The following is a 14,698-nucleotide window of genomic DNA, read 5'->3' as shown; positions in this document are numbered from 1 at the left end:
GTCGGTTTCTAAGAACCACACTGGCACAGCACTGGCATGGCAATTTCATTCCCAACCCCCTTATGACTTTGATGCCAGAGGCAGCTAGAGAAGCACAAGGGAGGCAAGCTCGCTTAGACCTACTTCATAGGCTAACTCTCCGCACGAGGCTGCAGTTGCTATGGAAACGGCGAGAAAAAACAAACTGGGCTCCCGGTGGACCTGGCAGGCCCTCAGAAGACACTAACGGCGGAGGGAGGACCGGTGCTAGGGACGCGCGGCGGGCTAGGGTTCACAGCGGTGCGGGCCCCAGCGCCAGCAACCCGCCCCGCCCCCAACTGCGCCCCTCCCCCAGCCCCTCCCCCACTTCCTGCGAGTGTCGGTAGGTACCACTGCGAAGGGCCCACCGGAACCTCACCACTGGGCGGCGCTGGCCAGACCAGAGTCCCGGGGTTTCGGACTCTGGCGTCGCCTCTGCTTCTATCTGTGCAGATTATTTAATTTATTGATATTAATTTAGTCTGGCTATAACTGAGGCTGATTTAAAACTTTCTAGGTAGTCTAGGCTGGCCTCGAACTCGAGGCAATACTCCAGTTCTAGTCGCCCTAATTCTGGGATGATAGATGTGCGCCACTGGGTCCGACTTCTCAGTGCATTTTTAAGTGGCTTATTTTCCTCAAAGGAAAATCCCGGCAACCTTAACCGGGATCTTAATGACTTTATTGGGCGGAGGAGGGCGAATGAGCTGGTGGTATTAGAGTGCAAGACACAAGAAAGAAAAAAACTGAAGCGGTTGGGAGAAACAACACAAATGTGATGACAGGCACTGAATCTCGCCATGTTATTAATGTGCGCCTGAGTGCGTGTGCGTGTGTGCGCGCTTGAGTGCGCGCGTCAGCCACTGTCCCTCCTGTCCAGCTCGCGCAGGGGTTTAAAGCCCGGGCGGCACGGGTTCCCAGACAGCATACCTGGGTGCTGCGGGGCGGGAGAGACAGGTGTGCGAGCCTGCGAGCGCTGATTGGCCATCCGCGCCGCGCCTTACTTGAACTGCTACCTGCCGGGGCTGGCTCCGCACGGCTGGCTCTTCTTCACCTGTGAGTGACTTTTCTTCGTGCCTGCAGGAGGCGGTCCAGGAACTGGTGTTGCAGGCCTGTGGAGTGCCAGCGGGTCGGGCATCCAGCGGTGAAGATGAACGGCCCCAGCGCCAGGTCCAGCCACCTGTCGCTGCCAGTGGTGAAGAGTGTGCTGGTGTACCGCAATGGGGACCCCTTCTTCGCCGGGCGCCGTGTCGTCATTCATGAGAAGAAGGTGTCCAGCTTCGACGTCTTCCTCAAGGAAGTGACGGGCGGTGTGCAGGCGCCCTTTGGGGCAGTTAGGAACATCTACACCCCGAGGACGGGCCACCGCATCCGGAAACTGGACCAGATCGAAAGCGGGGGCAACTACGTGGCCGGGGGCCAGGAAGCCTTCAAGAAACTCAAGTGAGTAGAGCTCCCCTGCGCCTTGGGGCGTGGTTGATAGGCTACCTCCGGGAAGTCTAGCCAGGAGCTGGCAGTTGCTGGTAGAATTGAAACTGGAGAAGGAATTTCGTTCCAGTAGCAGTAGGTGAGATTTTAAATGATTGGCTAAACAGTGTAGAAGCAACAACATTATTTCGTTATCCTGATACAGCATCTCTGTAGCTTCAGATTGAAACTCACTGTGTCCATCAGGGTGGCCTTGAACTATCCGCTCTCCTCCTGCCCCAGCCTCCCAAGTGTGAGGTTACAGGCTTTTTTTTTTTTTTATTAAAGTCTACCCCTTAAACTTAAAAGGGGGGAAAAAGATTTCTTATGAGTTAATTTTAAGGGCTGGATGCTCTGTTATGATTTCCCTCTTCATTGTTTGAATTCCTTCATTGCAAGCAGAATGCACAGAGCCAGGTGCTGTGCTGTCTTCCTGTATCCTAGGTGTTTGTGCTAGTCACAGAATGCTTGGAAAAGCATTTGTGTCTTTGCAGGTCTCTCGCTAGGACCCACAGGCCACTTTCTGGATAGGGAACTCCCCCAAGGTCATTTTCTGTGAATTAACAACAGAGTTTAAGGTTTGCAGAGTGAACTGAGCTGGACAGACTTGACCCATCTTTGAGGACTTCCCATCTGCACATCGCTAATTTCAATGCAAATCATAAGGAGATAGGAACAGTAAGAAAAGTTCTTAAGTTTATGTGGGAGGTGAGGGTTATCAGGAGTGGACAGGATAGTAAATTCTTACATTCCGTGAGTGTTTTAAGGCTTTCCTGGCATATATTTTGGTGAATCCACCAATTTCCAAGATTTCCAGAGTTGTGAACCATCACTACAAATCCATTTTACAGTATTTTGATCACTCTCCTGAAGAAACGGACACCTCCGAACTTCCTCTTCCTCCAGGCAAACCACAGATCTATTTTCTTTATCCATGGGATCGAATAGTACAACAGGTGGACTTTGTCTGTTCTGTTTGCTCTGTACCACTTTCAAGGACCGTGTACTCTGTAGCATGGAAGAGTGCCACCCTACAGTTGAATAGTTTCCCTGGTATGGAGCTAACGATTCCTCTCCATTCATTAAGCAGTTAGTGAGTATTTGGGTTGTTCACTTTGGGGCTATTATGAAGAATGTCTCTGTGAACATTTGTTTGCCACTTTTTGTTTCTTGGATGCATCTACCAAAGGAATTGTGGAGTCGTAGATAATCCTATATTCTATAGCTTTAAAATATTTCCAAAATACTTTAAATTTATCTTGGATTCCAGGATAGCAAAAAGCTAAAATATTTACTATAAATCCATTTCCCATGATTATTTTCTAATTGTATGGAAGCATTTTCACCAAAATGCTTCCAAAGTTTTCTAGTGGTGCCCTTGCTCATGTGTTTTGTATAAGCTGAGCTCCAGGGGTCCTGCTCTCTGGGAATGGAAACTGTCTTCTTACAAGAGACAAGTGGTATGTCTGAATTTTTTTCCTTCTCTGAAACTTCCCTTAAACATGATATGTCTAACTCCAAGTAGACATAGAGCTCAATTAAAACACCGTGTCTAAAAGAAATTTAGCTATCCTTGTTTTGTTTCCTTGAGAAGCTTTCATGTAGTTCAGTCTTGTCTTCACCCCCATATGAATCCAAGGGTGACCTTGAACCCCTACCTTCCTGCCTCAACCTCCAGAAACTCATAAGTTCAACCAGAGCACGTAGGCTTTGCTGGCTCCTTACAGCAAAGATGTTTGGAGTCATCCAACCAGTGGTGGGAGAGTACTGCATAGCGGGCACAGTCCTTGATCCCCAGAACCACAGACCTGGGAATGGTGCACTGTAACCTGATCTCTTAAGAGGCAGAGGCAGGAAGATCATAAGGTTAGGTCATATTCTGCTACAGAGGAAGTTCAAGGTCAGCCTGAGCCTTATAATCTTCCTGCCTCTATCTCTCCAGTGTCACTAAAACTGGTTTTATGTGCTACTGGGCCAGTCTTAGACACACGAGACCTCGTGTTAAAAAAATAAAAAGGTAAAACTATGGCTATTAATGCATTTTGTAGATGCCACTGTATTTTATAAATATAAGGCATCTCTATGGCCAATATCTTGTATTATGTCTATATTTTAAATTATATTATTTCCATCGCTATGTGTAGTAGTACATGTAATCCTAGCACCTGCGAGATAGAAACAGGAGGAACAGGAGTTTAAGAGCAGCCTGGGCAGAGTAAGTTCAAAGCCAGACTAGGCAGTGGGAGCTCCCATCTCAAACAACAACAGCAAAAACAGCGAAAGCAATCCACTTAGAGACAGAATAATTTCACGAGGATGGAAATCCGGTTCAGATTTTGAACAGCTGGAAGCTGTAGACTTTATCATTCATGTCCATCTTTGTTGGTGTGGTACTACTGATTCAGGATGAAAAACTACAGCTTCAAGACAAACAGAACTTGCTTTTCAAACCACTTTTTATGTGTATATAGTGAGTCTGCAATGTTAATTTTTGCTTTTAATTCACACACGAGTTTGTTATCGAAGTCCACATCGTTAGTTTTCCATGCTGACACTGGTGTTCAAGTAGCAGTCAGTATCTGCCTATGCTGGTAGGGATAGACACTACAGATGTAAGTGCTGGATGTTTGAAGCTTTGCATTGTATGCTTGTACAACCAAAACAACTGAAAGACAAAAGAGAGTCTGAAGAGTTCTGATGATCATTCATGGGTTTTCACTTTGAGTAACGTAATGTAGGAGAAGACAGAAAAATTCTCGTCAAAAAGAAATGATCCGTTTCCTGCTGGAATGTCTTTCACTTAGACGTTTCTAATGTTTTTGACACTGTCTCTAAGGTACAGGTAGGGTTTAAATCTTCCCAATACAGCACTTTTAGAGAGTAATTTTCTCAAAACTTTTCTTGGGCCCAATAAGATGGATCAGAGGATAAAGGTGCGCTTGTGTTGCAATGACCTAATGACTAAGTTTGACCCCCGAAACCATGTAATAATAAAGGTGGAAGGAGAGCACCCATTCTACAGAACTGTTCTCCGTCCTCCACATGTGAGTTGCCATATATGGGCATGACCAGACACACACCTATAAAGTGCACGTGCACATACATGGAAAACTTTTCTCAGACATTTTTGGAATTGTCTCACCTCCATTAACCTATTAGGTCTGAGACATTTAGAATATAAATCAGGAGACATTCTCTGGTGTGCAACAGAATATTTTGCTGTCTTGATAGAAATAAATCCAGGAAGTTCACAAAAGACCCATCTCATTGATGAGATCAGTTGTTCATACTGCCTCACATAATCATTTGCATAAGGAAATGTAGTTGAAGTTCCATATCAATTAATATTCTGTCCAAATAAAAATATCTGAACACCATCAGCCAATGGTGAACCCAGTTCAATAGTCAAAGTTAATTCTAATATGTAAACTTGTAACAATTTCTTGCGCTTGTTATTCTTGTCTGATGCGTGTGTGTGTGTGTGTGTGTGTGTGTGTGTGTGTGTGTGTAGGTGTGTGCATGTTGTAGTGGGAGGACTCCTTTGGGAAGTCAGTTCTCTCCTACCATGTAGGTCACAGGGATGGAGTGCAGGCTTAATGGCAGGTGTCTTTACCATCTGAATAAACTCTTTTTTTTTTTGGACAACTTGTCTGCTATAGTAGTTAAATAGTTGAGTCTCTAATTGTGGTTATAAATTAGAAGCTATATTTATATTTTTATATTAAAATAATTACTTAGTGTCCTTTATTTATAAGACAGTTGGGAAGCATTTCAAACTGGAACCAGATCCCCTGATGGGGATGGGCGAATCCCCTGAAGTTGACAAAGATAACAATTTTCAAGTTGTATTTAGGCAAGAGGCACTAGTTAGTATCTGTAGTGAAAAGAAATGGGATAACAATAGTCTCAGAAGTCAACTAGTCCCCCATCTGTCTGTAAACTGATTCAAGGCCACCCCTCATGGCTGGGCATTTATTTCAGTGTCACTGGGAAACCTACCCAGTCTTTCCCAGGTTTGACTCTGGTGCTCCAGTCTGTCTTTCCCAGGCTTTCACTATTTCCTTTTACCTAATTTTTGTAATTAATGTGACTCACAGAATTCATAGACCGGAGCTGCATTAAATAGCTAGAGAGTGGGTCAGTTGGTAGAGGACGTGCGTGCCTTGGGCTTGAACCTCAGTACCACACAAAGCAGGGATTGTGGCCTATGTCTGTAATCCCGGCACTGGGGAGGTAGAAGCAGGAGGATCAGAAATTCAGGGTTGCTCTTGGTGACATGGTAAACTCAAGCCTAGTTTTCAGTATATAAAACCCTGTCTCTAAAAAAGGGAAAAATAATGAAAGAGGGAGGGTTAGGGTTAGCAGAGGGGTGGAGGGAAGGCGAGGGAGGGAAGGAGAGTAAGTCCAGAGTGAGAATCGACTGTTAAGGGAGACATGCTTCCTAACCAGAGCAGGTCGTTCTCGGCTCTAGCTCCCATGATGCTTCTGCTCTAGGTTGGTGAGGCTGTGTGAACACCTTCCCCACAACACTAGTGCCTACTGATTTCTGTGTCAGGCTTTTGCACGTTTCCTATGACTGCTGTATTTTTTTAATAATGCTTAAACATTTTATGTAGCTGACTTCAAACCTGTAAAAACAACCCTTACCTTTTTTTTTTTAAACCTTCTAGTTACTTGGACATAGGAGAAATCAAGAAAAGACCAATGGAGGCTGTTAATACTGAGGTAATGCAAATTCTATTTCTAAGGTTCAAATTAATACCATCTTTTACTTGTTGTTTCTTATAGTATGTCTGACATGTGTACCACATTCTAACCATAAAATATGAGTTCTTAAATGTATGTAAGGGGCACTAGATGTTTTAGGGAAGAGCAGTTCCTTCTTTGTTGGACTGAGGCACGTGCTCAGGCACACAGCATTGGCTAAAACATTCTCCCATGCCCTGTTCAGTGTGATAAGATTCTGAGTAATGCTGTTCAAAGCAAAGTAATGCTGAGTAAATCTCTGTTCAAAGTCCACAAGGAATTCTGCCCACCCACTGAGAGATTACCTGTCAGAAACAGCCAGGAACACGCTTTCAGCCCGGGGCTTTCTAACATACAAGCAGTAGCCATGTTGGACTTGCTGTGTCTTTAGTTTTAGTTTCTTTGAGGCAGGATCTCTCTACATGGTCCTGACTGTTCTGAAACTCACTATGTAGACTAGGCGTCTGGAAACTTACAGGGATCTGCTTGCCTCTGCCTCTGGAGTGCTGGTATTAAAGGTGTGCACCTCCATGCCTGGCTCAAAAATATGTTTGTTTTGTTTTTATTACTTTTGTCTTTATTGTGCTAAGGTTTAAACCCAAGGCTTTACAGATGCTAAGCAAGTAACTCTGCTACTGAGTTACACTCCCTGTCTATCTATCTATCTATCTATCTATCTATCTATCTATCTATCTATCTATCATCTATTTATTGATTTACTTATTATGTTGGAGATAGGATCTTCGAAAGTTTAGCCTCAAGTTGTTGTAGCTTAGGCTTCCCTCGAACTTAAATTTCTGTCTGGGCTTCCAGAGTAACTAGGTGTGTGTGTCACCATGTCTTTTTGTTTCTTTTTGTTCTGAGGATTGAACCTGAGACCTTGACCATGCTAAGCAAATATTCTGCCATTGGGTTACAGCTTCAGCTATTGTGATCTTTGAAAGCCACCCCTAACTTGTATTAACCTTCTACTCTGCATAGTCTCTCATTCTACTTAAGCATGCTACCAACTAGATCACTGTAGGAAAGTCACATAAGGTAAAAAGTCTGATTGTGCCGTATTTGAAGAATGTGAGATTACATTCATTATTCAAGGAGTATTTACTGAATGGTTTTTGGAAGAGGTGCTATTTACAGATCTTGCTTAAAATAATACATTGTCTATCTTTTTGGTTTTTCAATGCATATCACATTAATTATGCATAGAAGTGATGGGCCTTAAAATTTAAAGCAGACAACGGTATACATTTTTATGGTTGTGTTTATATTATGGATAAAGAATGAGCTCTTGCTAGTAGTTATACTAAGTGGAAATAACAGTTTAGTGGATTAGTTCTGGACATGAATCTGTACACACTTGCCTGAAATAGGCCACCTTGGATACAATAGGTGCTGGAACATGTGTCTGTGGTAGAGTTTGAGATGTATGAATTTCTCAACAGCTTGAGCTCCAGTCTCCATGGAGAAGGCATTGAATCTGGTAATGTGTAAGAGGTGTGCAACAGGTTTATTGAGAGTGCAACAGATTTATTTCCATGCTGCATGTGATGCTGCATACCTGTGGTCCTAGCACCACAAAAAGATCAGGAGTTCAAAGTAATCCTCACCTACATAGTGAGTCAGAGGATAGCTGGGGCTATATGAGACCTTATCTCATAGAACCAGTATCAAAGTCAAAAACCAAAACGAAAATAACAAAGAGAACCAAAATACGACAACTGTCTGTAGCTCCAGTTCTATGGAATCCAATTCTGCCTTCTGGTTTCTGTAGGAAACACACACACACACCCCACATGCATACATGCAGAAAAAACAATCATACATATATAATCAATGTATCTGAAAAAGTAAATATCACTTTAACTGTTGGTTCTGTAGTATTATTGTGTGCGTGTGTGTGCGTGTGTGTGTGTGTGATATATGCCACGGTACTCACCTGGAGGTCAGAGGACAGCTTGTGGGAGTGGAGTCTGTTCTTTCCTATTTAGGCTGGAACTAGGCAGTCAGGCTTTGACAAATGCCTTTACCTGCTGAGCATCTCACTAATTCCTATGGTTTACTTTCCATGGTTTTGGTGACCCGGCAAGTCCTGAGTTGTGTTGGTACACTAGTGATACATTTTCCAGAGTTTTCATGCTGTGTAACGTAGTCCGGTTAGTCAGGAAGCAGCCGCTCTGATGTTCAGATTGACTATCTCAGTATTGCAGTGCATATGTAATTTAATAAAGGCCCTCAAATACACAAATAATAGCACTGGGAGTTTACTTATGACAGAGAAGCTGAAAAGTGCTTGCTATATTAAGTGAAAATGTAAAAGTCACATTATTTTCTGACATTATTTTCTTACCATTATTACTCCCTTGTCCTTTGTATGATAGGTAGGGTCTGGTACCATCTATGGGTTCACATGTTCATAGAAGAAGACTTGGAATCTACCTGATTTGCATAAGCAGAGGGGGGAGGGATAGGGACTGCTGTGTTGCTTCTGTCTGTGGAAAAGCATTTGTAGGTTGTCCTGAGACCCCATCTTTTGTATATGCAAGTCTTGCTGTAGGGAAGTAGTTCTGTCTTTCACACATGATTTATGATCAAACTTCTGGAATTTCATAAGCTTATAAGTTTATAAGACTATGTTCAAATCTTGAAAAAGGACTTGGACACCTCTCACAAAAAGCATGAATCCTCTTTCTTTGATCTAAGGTGGGGATTTCATTTCAGTTCTCAGTGTCCACTGAGAATGCACTGGTCACCTTCTGCAGAACCCATTCTGGCCACCGCTGGAGCACACAGACTTGTAAGAGGAAGGCCATTAGTGACAACTTGGAAGCTGATTTAGAGAACCCAGACTTTCAGAGTTTATAGTTGTTTTAAAGGGAAGCTTCAGTAGAGCAGTGACATAAAAATATCTTTTCAAGATGCATCGTTTTGAAGGATAGAAAACTGTTTACTAGAGGAAATTTCCTTCAAACCTGAAGTGATTGCCTACAATGAGTTTGCAGCGATAGGATTACACACCAAAGTACTGCGGCAGAATGCACCTAGTCACTGTAAGCATGGTCCTTCTAACTATTCCCAGTGGGTTTTGTAGCACTGATGTGGGAGTGTCATATATCAATCTGTTGATTTCATTGTTTAAGCAATAAAGAAACTGCTAGGCCCATTTGATAGGCCCACCCTTAGGTGGGTGGAGTAAACAGAAGGGAAGGCTGGGAGGAAGAGGAAGTGAGGTCAGACTCCACAGCTCTCCTCTCCGGAGCAGACGCAGGAGAGACGCCATGCTACCCGCTCCAGGGAAGACGCATGCCATGCCCCAGCTCCGACCCAGGATGGACTTAGGCTAGAATCTTCCCGGTAAGCGCACCTAGGGGCGCTACACAGATGATTAGAAATGGGCCAGAGCAGTGTTTAAAAGAATACAGTGTCCGTGTAATTATTTGGGGCATAAGCTAGCCGAGATGAGCCAGGCGGCCTGGTGGCGGGGACACAGCCCCACCGCCCCCTATTACTACAAATGACGCCCAGACGTGTGGCTGAGTCCACAGAAAACCTGAGAAGGCTTAAAAATAAGGGAGAGAGAGTTTAACACAGATTTTTGCTGTTTGTTGGTGGCGTGCTGTAGAGAGATTTCCTGATTCGGCAACAGCAGCAGAAAAAACGCTGTGTCATTTCAAAGTGTGGCTTCCTGGGGCTGTGCCGCCAGTGAAAACTCTGGACTATGTTTGTGTTCCCGCTTGGGATCGGAAGGAGAGTGCTCTGAGACCTTGACGATGACTCAGAGCTCCCCGCCTGCTCCTGGGAAGAAGGCAGAATCAGGCTTAGGCAGGCGGAAGAGCATGGCGGATTCCTGCCGCCATACAGGGATGTGTTTTCAGACTGCGCAGTGCTCTGCGAGTCAGATTTGGATGTTACTTGGATGAAAAGAATTTCTGTGCTGCACGCTCAGTCTCAGAATTAAAGTGCTGAGTGCCGCTCCTACCTGGTAGCCCCAGAGCTAGCACAAAATGGTACGTCCTCCATTTTGAAATTTTCCTGACTCAGCTTTAGCTGCAATCCCTGCAGCTCATTAAGAGATCCTGCCACAAAACACTTAAACAGTGTTGATGAAAAGCTGAACGCATGCTTTTCGGTTTTCAGGCGTAGCAGGAAAAAAGGTACGCCGTTTAAAAATGCCGGCTTTCTGGGCCATCCTGCCAGGGCAAACTCTGACTGTTTGAGGCAGGAGGGCCGGCTACAGAGAGAGGACTTGAGTGTTGTCTGTTGTAGCTCGCTGGCTGGCAGGGACCTTGAAATGCTATAAACATGGCTGCAGCCTGTATATCCGCCACGAGGCTGGAAAGCTAAGAAATGGACTGGATCTAGCTGGCAAAGCCACGCCTTTAGTCCTACTGATATTGCTTGGTAAATTAAAGGCTCTTGTGGTCAGAAAAAGAGAGATATACAGTAAAGAGAGATTCAAAGACAGAGAAAATTTCTGAATGGTTTACTGTGTGTTAAAAATATATGCAGACTAAAAGTTAAAATTCTTAAAGTAAACCTCAAGTAAACTTCAAGGTGTGGTAGCACACGCCTTTAATCCCAGTGCCTAGAAGGCAGAGACGGACGGATCTCTGTGAGTTCAAGGTGTAGTAGCAAACACCTTTAATCCCAATGCCTGGGAGGCAGAGACAGGCGGATCTCTGAGAGTTCAAAGACAGCCTGGTCTACAGATATATGCTCAAAAAGCAAAAAGTTAACTTAGGAATGTCTCAGTTTAGATTCTTAAGCGCCTAATGATTTAAAGGCGCAAATCAAAAGTGCTCCTGGATAGTAAAAAATTGCAGATTCACAATAGGACAGATTCAGACCACTAAACGAGTCACACTGTTGGATGAATGTACGTAGGCTTGAGAGAGAGAGAAGAAAAGGAATATAGAGAATAAAGTTAATGGTTTAAAAAGAAAAAAGTAAAAGTAAAGTCTTTAAAGAGACAGAGTACAGATAGTTATAGATATAAATAAAAATAAGCCGCGTAAAGATGGAAAATTCACAGAGAGTCTGGATTATGTACATTGTGTTTTCTTTAAAATTTTTGACTGTAAAGGAGCTAAGTACAGACAGACATTTCATTATATGGGCTGCCAAGTGGAACCAGAACGGATATCATGAGGGTATGACTTCAGAATTTGGGTCTAAGGATATGATGCTTTGGAGAGAGTCTTATTTTGTTTTCACAGAGGATGAGACCCTGTTCATTTCTTCAATTCCGATTTGGTATGATGGACCACGTCCTCCTGAAGGGTTGCTGTGAACATCTTCAGAAAATTGCTTTGCTCAACTGCCAACTGAGATGAAACTAGAACACAGGTTATACCATGAAAGACCTAATTAACGACGCCCCCATTCAGCAGGAAGCAGTTTGGAGAGAAAAAACTGCGCCCATGTTCCCAAATATAGTTTATAAATGTTCTTTTACATTTAAAGGGGGATATGATATAGGTATGAATAATTTGCATTAGTATAGATTTTGCTTTATTTATAGAGATTTAAGGTCAATTTTGTTATATGTATAAATGTTTCTGATGTAACTTTTACTTGATAACTGTTTTGTTATATGTAATTTTGCTATGTTAAAGTTAAAGCCTTTTTTTTGTTTAAACAGAAAAAGGGGAAGTGATGTGGGAGTGTCATATATCAATCTGTTGATTTCATTGTTTAAGCAATAAAGAAACTGCTAGGCCCATTTGATAGGCCCACCCTTAGGTGGGTGGAGTAAACAGAAGGGAAGGCTGGGAGGAAGAGGAAGTGAGGTCAGACTCCACAGCTCTCCTCTCCGGAGCAGACGCAGGAGAGACGCCATGCTACCCGCTCCAGGGAAGACGCATGCCATGCCCCAGCTCCGACCCAGGATGGACTTAGGCTAGAATCTTCCCGGTAAGCGCACCTAGGGGCGCTACACAGATGATTAGAAATGGGCCAGAGCAGTGTTTAAAAGAATACAGTGTCCGTGTAATTATTTGGGGCATAAGCTAGCCGAGATGAGCCAGGCGGCCTGGTGGCGGGGACACAGCCCCACCGCCCCCTATTACTACATAGCACAAGGGTCTCTGCACTTCTTTGGGATTATGCAGAATAGGGGAGGAGTTCTAGGCATCATAGCTGGGAACACCTACTTCTGTGCTGGGACTTAGCATTTATATTCTGCTCCCAGATCCTGTAAGACTGGTGCAGTCTTTTTTACATGGTGGCTCCTTTTTTACATAGCGATTTAGATAGAGTGGTGCCCATGTCCTGGCTAGATGCGTTGGTGCTTGTGCTCCTCACCTTAATTTTCAGTGCTCTATGACTGGTGTCATTGCTGCTCTGTCCCCCCAGGCTCATCTCTGCCTCTCTGCGTGTATGTGAGTGCATGTGCATGTGGAAGACAGAGCTCAACTTCAGGCGTCTTCCTCAGTTGTTCTCCGTCTTATTGTCTGAGCCTGAACCTGGACCTTACTGGTTTATCTAGACTGGCCGTCTAGTGAGTTTCATGGAGCCTCCTGTCTCTATCCTCCCAGAGCCAGAGTTAAGACATGTGCCCACTAGCTAGAAGTGAACATTGGGAAGCATTTTTCTAACTGAGCCATCCTTCTCTCCTTCTCAGCCCAATTCAGACCTCATTATAGGTTTCCATGTTCAAGTCAACTGGCCCGGTTCTTCTGTTCTTCCTAGACTATGAGTCTGTGAGAGCGTCCTGCCTCACACAGCAGCCCTCACCGCCTCACATTGGCCTCACTCCTCTGATTTAACGGCATGGGATTTCTGCTTCCTTCGTGTTTTCTGCCCTGAATGCTTTGCTTCCATATGACTGAATATCTACATATACCACAGAGAAGACACACTTAGCTTCTTACTATCATGAAATTGTAGTTATTGGTGGGGGAGCACTCAGTCCATTGTGGGTGGTGCCATCCTTGGGCTGGTGGTCCTGGGTTCTATAAGAAAGTGGGCTGAGCAAGACACGGGGAACAAGCCAGTAGGCAGTACCCCTCCATGGCCTCTGCATCAGCTCCTGCCTCCAGGTTCCTGCTCTGTTTGAGTTCTTGATCATAGTATTTCATCACAGCAGTAGTGACCCTGACTGACTAGGACAGTGATTCAGTTTGGAGACAGTTTGCTAGATTATTTGCTTCAGGGTTATTGTGTTGCTACAAAACTATCTGTGGACCCTTTTGATGGAAGCTTCCATCTGCTCTGACCTAGATGTGAATGCCACTCCTTATTCCTGTATTCCTTGTTCAGTCTGTGGAGAGAGTCTTTCACATAATGACATTTATAAACAGAATACAAACTTTCTTTAACCATGAAGGGGCCATAGCTCACTCTGTAGAGAGAGAGGGACAGAACAGGTGCCCTAGCTCCAAAACACCTGGGATGTCCTTGGAACTGTGTTGAGTGTGGAGTGTAAGCCAAATGCTTCATAGCTTTGTTCTGTAGGAGCTTAGAGTCAGGTAAGAGCCAGAAATAAGGCAGTTTTTGTGTTACTTAGTTTCAGTGTCCCTGTGACCAGCTATAGGAGAAGGAGTAACTTAAGGGGATTCATTTCACTCTACTGTTTTAGAGTATTCATCCATCATGGTGTGGAAGGCTTGGGAAAGGGTGTTTCTGTGACCATGGCGGCATGAGGTTGGGACTCTCACCTCCTCGAAGCACATGGGACAGAAAACAGAGCTAAACTATAAAGCTCAAAGCACACCCCTCAAACCCACTTCCCCTAGCTAGATTCCACCTTCTAAAGACCCACAACCTCCTACAACAGTACCAGCATCTGGTGACTGATGGGGGATACAAGCCTGTGGGGACATTTCACTTCTAAACCATGACATTAACTATGGTCTTCAGGGCATATGCACCTGGCTAGAGGCCTGGGGTAGAGCGGGTAGAGGTTCAGTGGGTTGGAAAGTGGTTTAAATATGAGTATTTTATTTTTGGCCTATTTTTCTTAGATTAAGATCTTAAAATGTTTCTTTCTATAAGTCATAGAATGAAGTATTTAATATATTTCTCTGAAAGAGTCAAAACCTGCAGTTAGAAGAAAGAGTGAAAGTTGGCTTGGAGAGATGCGAGAACAGGTAGTCTTCTGTCAGTCAGGTTCACAGGCTATGCAGGAAGAAGGTCAGCTGGGAATTAGCAGGATGCTCAGTGTCTCCCATAGCCTTGCAGTGAGTTCAGGGCTCTGGTGCTGGTTCTGCCTTCTTACTGCCCACACTGTCACATGATTTTGCTGCTTCCATATTTAATTGCTAGATCATCCTTGCCGCATAGTCTCTCCCAGTGAATACCCACTGACATTGGAAACAGACAATCAGAATTGATCTCTGATTCCCTTAGGTCCTCTCAGAGTCCTTCATTAGAACCCAAGTCCCACAAAAGCCTTGCCCCTTTTTCTCAACATCCTGTGGTTTTCTCAAGAACTGTCATTTGCCACACCAAGTCCAGTTGAATCTTGTTG

The 14,698-nt window shown here is 44.1% G+C and overlaps 1 protein-coding gene across 2 annotated transcripts in view; it reads left to right on the top strand.

The window, feature by feature from the left end:
• Positions 1 to 14,698, top strand: part of Dcdc2 (doublecortin domain containing 2) — a 192,779-nt gene that overhangs the window by 27,079 nt on the left and 151,002 nt on the right. The window contains exons 1-3 of one of the 2 annotated variants that reach the window (XM_075970006.1): positions 238 to 361; positions 1,102 to 1,461; positions 6,156 to 6,210. In XM_075970006.1, coding sequence (XP_075826121.1) covers positions 1,169 to 1,461; positions 6,156 to 6,210 — 348 coding nt within the window. In that variant the 5' untranslated portion in view covers positions 238 to 361; positions 1,102 to 1,168. Of the gene's footprint in view, positions 1 to 237; positions 362 to 1,101; positions 1,462 to 6,155; positions 6,211 to 14,698 lie in introns of those variants that run through there. The other variant, XM_075970005.1, reaches the window with a different exon arrangement.

The sequence above is a fragment of the Microtus pennsylvanicus genome, chromosome 4, assembly GCF_037038515.1.
Source record: "Microtus pennsylvanicus isolate mMicPen1 chromosome 4, mMicPen1.hap1, whole genome shotgun sequence".
In the NCBI taxonomy this organism is placed as follows: domain Eukaryota; kingdom Metazoa; phylum Chordata; class Mammalia; order Rodentia; family Cricetidae; genus Microtus; species Microtus pennsylvanicus.
Note: the sequence above shows the minus strand (reverse complement) of the source record. Positions and strands in the feature narration are given on the sequence as shown.